Source organism: Ziziphus jujuba, chromosome 4 (assembly GCF_031755915.1).
Source record: "Ziziphus jujuba cultivar Dongzao chromosome 4, ASM3175591v1".
Classification (NCBI taxonomy): domain Eukaryota; kingdom Viridiplantae; phylum Streptophyta; class Magnoliopsida; order Rosales; family Rhamnaceae; genus Ziziphus; species Ziziphus jujuba.
In genome coordinates this window covers 29,252,190-29,266,526 of record NC_083382.1, presented here as the reverse complement: position 1 = coordinate 29,266,526, position 14,337 = coordinate 29,252,190, and the positions used below count along the sequence as shown (strand labels likewise).

At 34.0% G+C, this 14,337-nt stretch overlaps 2 protein-coding genes across 8 annotated transcripts; both read right to left on the bottom strand.

The window, feature by feature from the left end:
* Nucleotides 1-249: 249 nt before the first annotated feature.
* Nucleotides 250-3,559, bottom strand: LOC107415955 (ninja-family protein AFP3). Of its 2 annotated transcripts, none has more exons than XM_016024398.4 (2): nt 2,327-3,559; nt 250-695 (listed from the first exon to the last, which is right to left on the bottom strand). In XM_016024398.4, the coding sequence occupies exons 1-2, from the start codon at nt 3,111-3,113 to the stop codon at nt 301-303; spliced, it is 1,182 nt and encodes a 393-aa protein (XP_015879884.3). In that variant the 5' UTR covers nt 3,114-3,559; the 3' UTR covers nt 250-300. The 2 variants fall into 2 exon arrangements, with proteins under 2 accessions (XP_015879884.3, XP_015879885.3); XM_016024399.4 differs by having other exon boundaries at nt 250-692.
* LOC107415919 (nuclear transport factor 2) lies at nt 3,325-11,489 on the bottom strand. 6 transcript variants are annotated; one of them, XR_007240200.2, is made up of 11 exons: nt 11,258-11,488; nt 10,285-10,471; nt 9,397-9,691; nt 9,079-9,317; nt 8,815-8,995; nt 8,422-8,543; nt 8,226-8,291; nt 6,897-6,960; nt 6,466-6,714; nt 3,619-4,254; nt 3,325-3,462 (listed from the first exon to the last, which is right to left on the bottom strand). XR_007240200.2 is itself a non-coding variant. In XM_048471572.2 (10 exons), the coding sequence occupies exons 2-9, from the start codon at nt 10,468-10,470 to the stop codon at nt 6,470-6,472; spliced, it is 1,398 nt and encodes a 465-aa protein (XP_048327529.2). In that variant the 5' UTR covers nt 10,471; nt 11,258-11,488; the 3' UTR covers nt 5,785-5,943; nt 6,466-6,469. The 6 variants fall into 6 exon arrangements, 4 of the variants coding, with proteins under 4 accessions (XP_048327529.2, XP_015879822.3, XP_015879820.3 ...); XR_007240201.2 differs by having other exon boundaries at nt 3,627-4,254; XM_048471572.2 differs by lacking the exons at nt 3,325-3,462; nt 3,619-4,254 and adding an exon at nt 5,785-5,943.
* Nucleotides 11,490-14,337: the final 2,848 nt, after the last annotated feature.

The following is a 14,337-nucleotide window of genomic DNA, read 5'->3' as shown; positions in this document are numbered from 1 at the left end:
AGGAAAGAAAATCTACCACGTGAAGAATTTGCTTTTGTTTCTTGTGATGATTGGAAACATAATCAAATTAAAGGGGGAAACAAAAAAAAGTAAAAAAATTAAACAATACTTTCTTTAATACAATAAACGATTTGATCTTCCAAGCAGAGGCTCCATCTATTTGAATATAATTTTAAGTACTAGTCAAGATAAGCAGATTAAACATAAAATATTATAAAGAAAGCAAAACAAAAAAAAAGAAAAAAAAAATAGTAAAAAACATGAATCCCTTTGCCCATTATGTTGGTACGAAAATTATGATTAGAAAAAAGTAGGGTTAACAACTATGTGCTTTAGCGGGTGAGCAACATCACCACCACCAGCATGTTTGACAAACTCAGCTGGAGAGAGAAAGCTTCCATGGCATACACATACTATCCTCACTTCCTCACCCTTTCTATACCTGTAAAGAAAACCTTCTATTCTTCTCCCGTTTGGTCCATCTCCTTTTGTAGATACACAAGGCATATCTTCCAAAACATTCCTTGAAGCCTCTTTAGCCTCCTTGTGACCACTTGGTGGTTTATCAGATTTTTGATTATCGATCACCACTCCACTCAAGTCACCAGATTTCTCTCTGTTTATCATCGTAGATTTTTGCTCACTCTGTTGAGCACTAGCAGGGCTTCTAGCTTCCATGCATTTATGCAATCCTGCTAAACAGCCAGACGAAGCAAATGGCAAAGGTGGTTAAACTGTAAAATATATTAAGGCACAAAAGATTTTTATCAATCTAAGAAATGGGGAAAGTTTTGACGACCGTCATGTTGATGGTAAAGATGATTAAAAGGATCGTAGCATAAAGCATTTTTGGCAACATTTTTAAGTATAAATCTAATTCAATAAATCACAATAATAGCACATAACCAGTGTGAATTAGACTCATGGGAAGATTTACTGAAAGAATACCCATCAGATGGCGTTTCAATAAAAAGTTACAGGCAATTATAGTCCACTAATAATAATAATAATAATAAAGAAGTGCCACTAATCTTACTGAATCAAATTAGAATTTCAAGATTTTGTCTGCGTCTCTTCTTCATAAAAGATTCTTGGTAGCCTGAATTTCCATATAACTATACCTAATGCAGAGGTCCCGATTTTCTTTTTCCTTTTTGAACATCTGGTCCCTCTAATCTCAGAGGCCACTCATCCGTTGGTCAAGTCAAGTCATGGTCCAATTCCATTCGACAAATAAAAGACACTTATTCTAGTGTCTTCTATTGCACAGCTCCAAAGACGTTAACTATTATTTATAAAGTCTCCTTTTATGTGAACTTTCATGGACATTCATAACTTTTGGATGATTTTGGATGAGATTTTTGAAGTAGACGGGATCTACTCTCGAGATAAAAAGTGATCATATGAATATTTGGCTGGAGAATGGAGTGAAAGAAGCCAAACGGAGAAGCCAAAGTAAGCGGTGGCAATTCGATCACAAAGAGCTCAGCATGAGAATACCACATGTGATCTATATAATTAGTCGTTTTCCCCCTTTTGAGCTTTCGTAATCGTATCCATTCAACTTGCTCAAACAAACCACCAATAAACACACCTTAGAATGAGAAAGAAAACATTCCTTCACATGGTTGCATTAAAAATTAAACAAGACAAATGGAACGCTTGCACTCTGGAAGGAAATCAAATATTGAAGTACTATGGGGATGAAAGAATCTTCCCCTACCTAATCCTCAGTCCAACCATCAAGAAGAAAGTCTAGATTCTATAGAAAGACTAAGCCCCTTCAAGCTGCAATTAATTCACTAGTCTCTAGTGCCCAATTTAGCTGGATAGTACCTATATCATACTATATTTTTTGCAACTCATTTTGGGATTTCTCAACCCTAACATTGTATGCACTTAAGAAAAGCTATCCATCCATTTGCTACTCCTAATTCGGTAACGTGGTCTTCCTTGGTCTGTGCCAGGAAACAAACACCATAACATCCATCCAAACGCATTTTGAAAGCCAGAATTCAGAGGATCGATACCAAAGCACGGAAAAGATGAACAAAAGCTAATAATATATACTTGTCAAAGCATGTGTGAACTTGAAATATCTCCATTGATAAAGCCATGGAAGAGTCTCCTTGATTCAGAAAAACATGTTTTTGGCTCTTTCAAATAGTCCTATGCTTTGAAAACTCTCTGCTACCCAATACGAAATTGCCATTAGCAGGCAATTCATTCACGATTTACATAATAAGCATTGAAATTAAAAAAGAAAAACAAAGAAAGAAAGAACAAGTCGTAGATGCAAAAAGGAGTAGCATAATTTAGAACATACCTTGACCCTTTGGGCTCTCAGATTCCGAAATCCCCGATGACCCACTACCCTGAGACCCAGTTGAGCGCTGAGACAATGGTTGGGGTGGAAGCCCATCGACACCTGCACGAACACCATTGCCTCTGTCTCCATTAAGTTCAAGCCCAGAGCTCGCTCTGTTTCCAGAAACCCAACTGAACATCCCCATCCGTGAAAACTCATCCGTAACTTTCAGGCACTGTTCCTGCTGAACCATCCCGATATCAATGCCTCTCTTGTTGTCTTCTACTTCACCATTCTCTTCCAAACAAGCTAGGCTTCGATCTCTCGCCGCCTTCAAATTCCTCTGCTTCTCGAGTCGTTTCCTCTTCGCCTCCATCCTCCTCAGAGTCTGCATTTCCTTCCTCTTCCGCCATTCCTGCTCTGTCTCCGTTGGAAGAGAACAAGTTCTTGCCAGAGGTGTCGGACTCGCTTTAGGGACAGCAAGACATGCCGTATCATCTTCTTCATCTTTAATTGGGTTCTTCGCAGTAGTAGTAGTAGTAGTGAAGTCAGCTATTGAAGACGAGCGTTTGAGAGCGAGCTTCTTGGCTCTTCTTGGGTCTACCCCAAATCGACCATTCATTGACAGACCAAGACTTAGCTCAATCTCTTCTTCTTCTGCATCTTCGTTTGGGTCTTCGAAATTTCCAGCAAAATGTTCCCCTGAAACTAATCTCTGCAATCGATCCTTCGAAAACTTGCTCATTTGCTTGGAAGCAGCAAGCTGTTGTTTTGCTCTGTTTTCATCTTCCTCAGCTTGTGCCATTTGAAAGACTCAAAAAGATAAAAAAATAAAATAAAAAATAAAAAAACACGAAATCGATGTTTGGATTGAGATATTCAAAGATATCCAGATGGAAATTTTTGTTCGATCACCAAGTTAGTCCCAACAGGAAATTCCCAGAAATTGAAAAACATGTAAATTCAGGGAACCGAGATGATTTAAAACCCAAGGAGAGCAGAGCAGGGGACGGAGATAGATGAGCACTTATGAGTTCCATGTTTTCCATCGAAAAAACAATTTCAATATTTTCTTTCTTTTTCTTTCCCACCAAACACTGCACCAAAAATCCTACATTTTCTCGCAGTTTGTCTGTAAAAACTTTCTCGCAAACCTAAGACCAACAGGAAAGAAAGAAGAAAACAAATAAATCACAAAGAAACAACGAAACAGAGAGAAAATAAGGAGACGGGAAAGAGAAAAATCTTTAGAGCTGCTGTGGGAAAAATAAAAATAAAAATTAATTAATTAAAAAAAGAAATTAAAATACCAAAATACCCTCGTGATTCAGAAACGGGAGCTCAGGAACCGACAAGTGGAGTTCATGTAGACGTTCCGTACGAACACGTGGAGAAGAAAAACAGATCTCAAGACACACACCAAAAAACAAACGTCGTCAGCTTTTTGGATTTTTGCCCCAAAAAAAAAAAAAAAAAAAGGGAAGCCCAGTCATTGGATTAGGTTCTGAAAATACACGTGGCCTTTCCCAACTCCTTTCTAACTGCCACTTGTTGCATAAATCTCAGCCTCGTAAAACCGCGACTCTCTCTTTCTATCTCTCTCTCTCTCTCTCTCTTATAATTCTTGGATTCCAGAACTGCTTCTGATATAAGACCACCTCTCAACACGTGGCAACAAAGCATCGGGATTCGAGTCGAGCTCTTTTCTGTTGTTATCCCTTTTCAAAAGACTTGTCCACATTACAAAGATTATCCTTGTGATGCCAGAAATTATTAAAAAAAAGGAAGCTCTCTACTCGCTCTATTTGAGTAGACACGTGTCGAAAATGGTATGTTCGTAATTTGAGTGAACTAGTAAGGGCATTTTTAAAGATGAACATTCTAGAAAGGTACTTGTTTACTTGCTTGCACTGCACTTCTTGATCTCTCACTGGCTGCTTGATTGCCTTAAAAAAAAAAAAAAAAAAAAAAATTGGGGAAGAGAGATAAACCAAAGCTTATTGGGTGAGAAAAAGAAAAAAAAAAGAAAAAAAGAAAATGAAATTATTAACTCGATAACATAAAGGAAAATATCTTGTTTTGCTTAAATAATCTGTTAAATATACAAGTTTTTGTATGATTGATATTTAAAAACTTTTTTCAGCAATTAGAATTGAGAAATTTTTATACATTGATTTAGAGCTTTTAATTCAAAGAAAGATATTTAATCGATCCTTTTCATAGATCTAACAAATGACAAATTGAAACTATTAAATCCGTAAACATAAAAAATAAATAAATAAAGAAAAGAGAGAGAGGTATAGAAATACTAGACAAAGGGAGAAGAATCTGAAGGAAAAAAGAATCTTTATTTATTTATTTATTAATTTTTTTGGCTGAAAGAAGGAAAAAAAGAATCATGAGGGGGATGGGATGGTAATAGATGAGACATGGAGGGCAAGAGGGCCAAGTTGCAAACTTTTTTTTTTTTTTTAATTTTTAGAAAAAGAAAAATAGGAGGTTATGTGTCAGCGCTACCGCTTGAGCTCCACGTGTTGTGTCTGATTGATACACGTTTCACCAACCGATTGTAGGGGGGTACAGCGAAGCAAAACCAAAGGCAATCAAAGTTGCGACGCAGACGTTTCCAAGCCAAAAAGCAAGCAACATTATCCTACGCCGCTACGCCTGCGTCTCTGATTATTCTTTCTTTTTCTTTTTCTTTTTCTTTTTTTTCATGATCAATAGTCAATTATAATTGATTAATTGAAAAATGGCTGTGGATAATTCTTCCGGAAATCGACCATATAAGTGTATATATATATATATATGAGTTATTATCATCATGACTTTATTTATCTCATTGTTATTATTTTATTTTATATATATAATATTTGAATCAGCCCAACCTTTTTGTCAAATTCTAATACTTCGTCCTCAAAGCATTACAATAACTATTATTTATTTTAATTATAAAAGAAGTGCAATTATTCAGCAAGTTAGAGGAGAGATGATGAAACAGACAGGTTCAATGCTAGAAGAATACATCTTTATTTGTGCATATAAAAATATGATTTTGAATTATTAAAAAAAAAATTAATATATTATAAATTAGATGAATTATTCAAAAAAAAAAAAAAAAAAAAAGAAGAAGAAGTTAGAATAATAGGGATGACCACTTAATCTCCTATTCTTCAATTTTTATGGGTACTTATTCCTAATGAAATAGATATAATTCCCAATTAAACGGAAAATTGAGGCAGACATGGGGCAAAAACACTATGCCGGGGTTGGGATCGGGGCGGGAACGTGGCTATATATATCCCACCCATTTATATATATATATATATATATATTATTAATAAAATATAAATAATTATGAATAAATTTTATGAATTTTGAAAAATACTTAAAAAAACTTTTTTTGTTAAAAAATATTTAAAAAAGTTTTTGTATTAATTTTTTATTCTTTTTTAATAATGAAAACGGAAAATCCCACCCATCCCCATTTCCCCATCGGAAAATCTCCATCCTGTTGGGTTACAAAAATAGGGTTATGGGAACAGGATATGAGGGAGAGACTGCCCCGGCCTCGACCCACCCAGTTGGCATCCCTAAGTTAAAAGAGAGATCAAAGTTGACCAAGCCATATAAATCTGAGAAAAAAAAACCCATATAAATTTCATTTCTCTGTCCGCTATGCCATAAATTCAAGTAAAATTGAATTTACAATACCTCCAGGAAAAAAAAAAAAAAAAGTATATAGATCAGATTAGATCCTAAACACCAAATCAGATGCATTTCCCAGTCCAACATCCCATCTATTTTAACTGTAAAAATAATTCAGTTACATCTACTAGACGCTACAACTATGCAATTTCCATCAATTCCAATAAAAGTGGAGGATGAGCTAAAGTTTATGACAAGTTTACATTCATCCCATTTGGGAAAAAAGAGAAAATAAAAGCTACCCTAGACAAAATTCCATAACCTAAAGATCTTAAAACTATGGCAAACGCCTCTTCATCTCCATTTTACCCACTCCAATTCAGAGTTGATGAGTTTTACTTTCTTAACTGACATGATTAAAATCACTTTTATGACCTTCCAGATGCAGCAAACCATGAAAGCAAATTCATCAAACACTTCCAAAAAAAAAATAAATAAATAAAAATCACCATTTCATGCTGAGATGGCATTGTGCTTTGGGCCACTTGGACGGCCTCCTCTACCTCTCCCTTGTTGATACCCATCTCCACCACGCCCAGATGGACCCCTACCACGACCAGAGAATTCTCCCCTGTTTCCATACTCATTTCTTCCGAAGCTACGGCCACCACTGTAATTCCCACGTACCCTAAAGCTGTCACTCCGGAATCCTCCTCTTCCTGAAGGATACCTACCTCTTCCACCACCACCACCACCAACTGCAAAATCCAGATGACAGACAGTTTGTCAATGAAATAACTACAGAGGATGTTCATCCATGTCTAAAGCCAAAGTCATTAACAGTCACGATATCAATGAATAATACTCCTGTACTAACCTTAGTACCTGATAGAATTCAATATAATTGATTCAAACCAATCACTTGTACTCTTTAACTTACCTCTAGTGGTAGTTCTCTTTATCTCAATGACAGCTTGCCGGCCCCCAATAGTGATAGGTGAAGCCTGAAAATATTATCATAGTTATCCACATATATAAACATATGAAACCCAATGCCCAAATCGCCAGAAACTCAAATGGACTAGAAGCACTAATGGGTAAATTTAGAAAGGGGATAAAATATAGAAAGTGGAGCAGTTAAAGCTATCACAATAAATTAATAAGAGAATCCCTGCACCTGGCAATGAGATATATGCATATTAATACTAAACCAGATAATCAATTATTAATTTGTAAAACAAAACAATATACCACGAGGAACATATCAACTTCATGGCTTTACACCACAATTTAAAGTGGTAAACCGGATTTGAGTTCAAATATTCTTCCAAGTGCGATTAGAAGATTACTCAATGGTCCTATGACTCCTAACTGGGGTTTTCTTCCTCTATTTGGAAGAAAGCTTAGTCTTAAATTTATTCCAAGCCAAAGATCCACAACAAGAAATGCTAGAAAAACTTATCAGTCAAAGGAAAACCTAATATGTCACATTACTATAAAAGATAGTAATACCCATCAGTAAAAGGTGAAAAAAAACCTTTGAAAGATCTCCATGACAGGAAAAATAAAATAAAAAAAGAATGGTGAAAGAGAAAGAAGAGTGGTGAATATAAGATAGAAAGAAACAGAGCATTTGCAAAGTACGATTACCAACAACCCCCATCCCCCCAAGGAAGAGTAAACGTCATTAACCGATAAAATTTCTTCGTAACTAATACAGAATTTCTCACTGGTCATCAAATCTATTTTAGACATTCTATCCTTCAAATAGAAAAGTAATATGCTGCTGAAATCAGTTTAATAGCCACTATATTTACAAGTGATCCTTCCACTGGATTGCTTCTAGACACATTCTAATGACCATAATCGGGAAAAGGAGCTCCAAAATAAATCAAAACTTGTGCATTTGGAGTCTTTTGCACAGTTATCAAACTATCAGCAAAGGACAACTAACATGGTTCCATTGCTTTCTGAAAATGGGTGCATTAGTTGTCGGAGAAACGCCATGCAGGAAAATTAAAACAGATTTAGATACATTTTAGTTGCAAATAGAAGGTTCAAACATGAAGATTATCATTCAAGTTGATGGCATTACAAGAATATGCAGGAAGACAAAAGGAATACATGAAGATCCCAGAAATAGAATATATAAATAACGTATGGCGCTTTATAGTTGGTGGTTCAAGAAACAACAGAAGATGGCATGCATTTATTCTACTCCCAGTAGTTGCAAATGAAACTTTTAGAGAAACATAAAGAATGGAGATACCTGTATGGCACTATTCATGGAGCTCAAAGATTGAAATTCTACAAAACCAAAACAGTATCCTTGCTGCTGCACAGACAGAAATGGAGAGGATGCCATAAAAAATTGTGTCAGAAAATACAGAGATCATGTCATAAATCATTGCCAAAAAAAGAAGCAGCAGATTATCTTCTATGCACATTATTTGTCGATAACAAACCTTATTATTTCTGACTTGGATACCTCCTCGCTTTATTGGTCCAAATTTCTTAAATTCTGCCTCAAGCTGAGCATCCGTCACACTAAAGGGCAAATTCCGTATGTAAATAGAGTGCCCCTCAACTGTAAGGAATGCAATGGCATATGGAGTTTAGAAATCTTCAAATTTGGCACTAAGCAAATATTTAGATTCAATCCCATAAAGCTAAAGCAAGGATTTAAGTTCCGACAGATAATCACAGCTCTTCTCTTAAATGTATGATCTTTTTATTTAAACAAAAAAGAAATAAACAAGATATATTTTAGTTGTCTTAAAAGTATTTCAAGATGAATCCAGCAGAAGAACAAAACAGGAAAGTAACTACATTATTAAGGGTAGAAAAGAGAGGCTTGCCTTCCTCATTAGTATTGCTACTGTCTGGGGTGCCGGTGCTACTTGGTGCTGATGCTTCAGGCACTGATGCAGGTGCTGCTGATTCAGCAGGCTGATTCTCTACTTTCTTAGAAGACACATTTAAGAAATTAGTTGGCACATAAACTTGTGTTGGTCCTAAACTCCCTTTTGGTACTTTTACCTGTAATTGACATACATTAGATTTTAGAAACCAAATACGTAAATACTCATGCAAACAAAAAAAATGAGCATTCATCAACTCACAATTGAGGCATATGACTTTTTTGGAGCATCTTCTAGGGCTGCAGCAGAAGATGATTCGATGTCCACAGTGACATCATTCCATTGAGAATGAGATGGGATTTCTGCAACAGGCTTTTTTTCATTGACTAATTCGCTCTCATACTCTGATGCATCATAGGCCTTCTCAACAACAATTTGATCTGCATCCTCATGAGCAGTTGCTGGGTCTAGTGCAGCAGGATCAGGAACATGATTTGGCTCTGCAAAATTTTTTTTTCAGGAACTATATAAGAGTTCCGGGTGAAGTACACAACAAATGACGCAAGATAGCAAACCTACCAGGTTCTGATATCAAGGAGGGTGCTGCAGCAGCATCAACTCCATTAACCGCACCACTTTCCAACTGCTCTACATCTTCTACATACCTAAACACATCATTTAAGACGTAATACCCATTGTCCTGAGGGGCAAGAAAAAATGATTGTGCAAATTTCCTTTTCAAGTTATCCTTGCTCGTTAAACATCCAGTTACTAGCACAGTCACCCCTTCTTTGTATGACTTCTGTGCATCTGCAGTCTTTATGTCAACCATGTAGTCCTTATAATCAAAGGAAAGGATCTTTTCATTGATACCCTGCTCCAAGAAAAAACAATGTGGCAATATTTTTGAAGTGAGTAATTCTAACTTCTAAGAGTCATTAAAATCACAATATTTAGTACGATACTCGTTCATGAACCCTTCAAAATGGCGTACTACTATTACCAGTCAATTTCAAAAGAAAAAAGAAAAATGGAAAATAGGCATAATGCACTAACAAACTTTGATATTAGTTTATCTTAAGAGGTATGATTGAGACCGATAACTAAGAAAGACCCTCTTATTCTAGACCATAGCTTAACCGGGTAGATATGAACATTTAAGTCAAGTATGTTCCAATGGAAAGGAAAAGAAAAGGGGGCCACAGATCAATGCAAACAACAAGTAGAGCGAAGTTCAAGGGCAAAGAAACAAAACTTTTGACATGCTTATGCAGGTTTCCACAAAATCAAATATCTTCAAATCAAGCATTAGTTATTTATGTATATGAGACATCACAAGTTTTTGCACTTCAATTTATATTTATAAACAAATAAAACCCCAAAAAAAAAAAAAAAAAGGGGGAAAACCCAGAAAAAACAAAACAATGACAATAACACAACAATGAATTACTGGCCCAAGAAGCTCACTTGCATGGTAGTTGCAGATGTCATCACACCATTAGAATCAGGACGGCTGATCACACTTGAATCTTGATAAAACCTATAGACCAATTCTGGAGAGTTGTGGAGAATTTTATAATACTGATCAACGAAAGCATTTCCAACAAATTGGGCACTATGAGCTGTTGGAGGAGTTTCTGTCTGCAAGGCCATTCTGTCAAAGACCAACAACAGAATATTACTATCTCACACCTCCATAAATTTTGAAACCAAAACAAAATTACATAAACAAGGTCCAACTGGTAAGAGTGATGGAGAAACTAGCATCAGGCTCGTTTAGTTTAACATAGATATCGCCAGCATTACCAACCATTTCTAAGAGTGATCAAAGTACAGAACCAGGTTGACTTTTAAAACAACATATATAGGCGAAAATGTGGACTGTTTTGGACTAGCGAGATGGAAAATGAACAAGACAAGCACTTCCCATATTTTAATTTACGCACATTTTTGTTGAAAAAGGAAACAGCTTGATACATGAATAGCCGCATTCTAAGAAACCCTAAAAAAGAAGGTTCTTATATCAACAGTGATATATGACTTGGATCCAAACGGAGCAAACGCTCAAATTCTAAACCCTAAATCGACCTCAAAACACCAAATGGTCAAAACCCACCAAAACAAACTTAAGAGATATTAATAAATCAAATATATATTCTGCCCAACATTCGTTTCCAGCTGTTTTAAACAATAAAAACCATTAAGTAAGAGAAAAAAAAAAAACATCGCAGTAAACCAATCTAACAACCATTGCATTGCCTGATCATACGAACGATATTAAAAATTTGGACATTTATACACTTACAAATAGAAAAAAAAAAAATCGCAAGCTGTTATTTTGAGTAAAAAGTGTCAGTCCAGAATCAACTTAAAGGGCTAAAAGAAATCAGTAAGGGAAACAGAACCTGCAATAATCTACGGAATTAACGGGAAAAAGAACCTTTTTTGTTTGGAAATACTAAAGCTTGAAGAAGACAGAGAATGGAAACGCAGAGATGGTACAGTGGCTTGGCCGGAGCAGAGAGCGAGGGCGAGGGAGAGCAACAGTCTTGCGCACGAAAAAAAGGGAAGAGTTGGAAAGCTACCTGTGAACTATAATGTGTTTTCACACTTGGTCGTACACAAGGATGGGTCAAGTTCCTTTTGGCGAAGTGAGTCAAGTTCCCTGTAATTCTTTTAACCCCCCCCCCCCAAAAAAAAAAAAAAATATATATATATATATATATATTTCTTTTGAAAATTTTTAAATTTGTACAATTTTTTTTTTTTTTTAGTTGTATCAAATCACGGTACAATTATAAAATGACATTAAACATTCCTTTGTGAGATAAACTACACATTTTCATTATATATATATATATTGTATATATGATGTATATTTGTCAGGATTTAAACTTTATTAATATTCACATTCTAAATGCAAAATTTCAGCGAGGGTTTATATTAAATATTGTAAATATATATATATATATATAAATTAGTTTATGTCATTATATATAAAATAAAATAAGAGGAGTTTGAGTTTTTTTGTTTTTTAGTTTTTCCTTACAGTTTGAGTTGAATATACACGATTCCTTATATTTTGGGATAAATGCTTTCTTTTATTTTATTTTTTCATGGTGAAGTCGGATAAATGCATTTGATTTGATAATAGAGTTTTCTTTTTTTTAAGCTGATCATACATATATATTGAGTTGATCATAGATTGAGTTCTAAAAACATAATTAGATCCACACGTTTAATAGTTTTTTTTTTTTTTTTAAAAAAAAAAGGAAATGCTTAATAGTTATTGTAAGACACATTACTAGCTAATGGGTAAAGTTATGATTTTAAAAAAAAAAAAAGAGCAAAGTTAATCTCTTTTAATTTGAAATTGGCACAATTAATCAGATTAATAAAACATATAAATTACTGTGTCAAATACATGGGTGAGGACGAAACTTGGTCTAGAACAAATGGAGCTAGGAGATTTATTATTGGACATAGTAATTTACAAATCATAAATCTGGACCTATTCAGAGCCAGGGGAAAAAAAAAAACAAAGGAAGAATAAAAATAGGACCTACCTCAAAGCATATAACTCCGAATCTCTGATATACTCTAGTACAAAGAATAAGGGAGACTACCATGATGTTTATGTACATTTTACAATTTTTTTTCTTTTCTTTTCTTTTTTCTTTTTTCCCCTTCAAAATTACGTACATATTACTCATTACAAATGTACAATTGGAGTAAATACTAGTTTTAATTATTGCTCACAAAAAAGCAATTTGTTTTAGAGAATGATAGACTTTCAGGACAGTTTGGAGCATCAGAGACTCAGAAGAAAGAGGTAGCTTGAAGCAATTTTATTCGGGGAATTATTACCATTTCTGTAGGATTTGTACAGAGAAAAAAGGAAAAAAAAAAAAAAAATTATGAACAGACCATCAGTGTGGTAAGATAATGATTAATAAATTCCACCCAAAAAAAAGAAGATAATGATTAATATGAATAATAATAATAATAATAATAAATAATTAAATCTGCCATGCTACAAAACTAAAACATATATGGGCTTTTATAATTAATCAATTATCCTAAAACGAATGAATAAGTGACCAATATTTGTCCGAAATACTATTGATGACAATAATGCTATGCCATTTTATGAGGATTTATTTTTTATTTTTTGACATATATATTAAAGAGAATACTATTTTTTTTTTGGAATAATTTAATTAATTTACAATCTGTCTAAAATTTCTCAATAAAAGTGCTCTACTACATTACCCATTTATCCATTAAAGAAAATACTATTTCTCACATAAAATTGTTAATTTTTTAAATATCTAAAATGAATTCTATGCATTACTCATAAACCAACAGCCCCAAACTCCATACATCTAAATACTCTGTATTTGGATCAAAATTTAATTCTAAATGTAAACCAAATTAAAAATTGGGATATAAAAGTCTTAGGGTGGTGTTGGATCAGATTCCATTCTCATGGTCACTTGGATTTATAACCTAGTAATTAAACAAAACGCCAATATTAGTTAAAGTTTTCTTTTCTCTTACAGTAACAAAAAAGGTTATGTCCTCCTTGATTAATTAACAGCTTTGTCATTTAATGTTGTTTACAGTTTTTGGTCTGCTTTCGTACTTTGTGTGTTTTATTAATTAATTTGTTAATAAACAACGATATAAAATTTGCATTTATGGGTTTTCTTTTTGGAATTCTCGAATTAAGGTCGAGTCATTTTAAAACACTACTCAATGAATTCACATGAATCAAACTTAATTATTTTCACTGAGTTATGTTGGGTTACGAAGGTTTCACGAAACGGAATGAATTCACACACAAATGTCGAATCAAACTAAAAAAAGAAAGAAAAAAGTTTTATTTTCCATAAAAAAATAAAATTTTTTCATCAATTTAATATATATATATTTTTTCCTAAACCATTTCCTTCGTCTATTATTGTACTTCATTTTCCATAAAAACACTCAATAATGATGATTATTGTTTTTTTATTTTCACGTTTTCATGTATAGCATTTAATTACTTGCATTCATTCTCCATGCATTAATTGAAATAAAATGCAGGCACTACATTCTGAACCATGTCAGCTGGAGAGCTGTCTAATAAATGAAATGGTAAAATTTTTTGATCAATGAAACGGTATAATTTTTTGGTCCAAAGAAATCAAGTACATGGATAAAATTTTCTGAGGGACAGATGTACTGTGAGTCTGATGCACATAGGGGAGTCATCCACAAGTCAGAGGCGCCCACAAGCCAGTCGGTAGTCCCTGCAAGAATTTTCTACTGTTCATGATGACTTCTAAATTTTCTTTTAGAATAAAATTTTCAAATCCATAAAAAATAATAATAAAGAAAAAATTGTAGTCTTTGTAAAATCATCAATTTTCTCCCGACCAATTTTTTTCTTTTTCTTTTGTTTAGTTTGTTAAAAATATTGACATTTCTAATCTATACTGACGAGGCTTTTTAAATTTTCCATCAACCATCACAATA

Bases quoted from the DNA above. Each gene is read 5' to 3' on its own strand.
- LOC107415955 (XM_016024398.4), bottom strand. From the start codon at position 3,113: ATGGCACAAGCTGAGGAAGATGAAAACAGAGCAAAACAACAGCTTGCT. The intron at 696-2,326 runs GTATGTTCTAAA...CTGGCTGTTTAG, and splicing joins TGAGAGCCCAAAGGGTCAAG to CAGGATTGCATAAATGCATG.
- LOC107415919 (XM_048471572.2), bottom strand. From the start codon at position 10,470: ATGGCCTTGCAGACAGAAACTCCTCCAACAGCTCATAGTGCCCAATTT. The intron at 9,318-9,396 runs GTAGGTTTGCTA...AAAATTTTGCAG, and splicing joins CTCCTTGATATCAGAACCTG to AGCCAAATCATGTTCCTGAT. The intron at 6,715-6,896 runs GTAAGTTAAAGA...TGGATTTTGCAG, and splicing joins AAAGAGAACTACCACTAGAG to TTGGTGGTGGTGGTGGTGGA.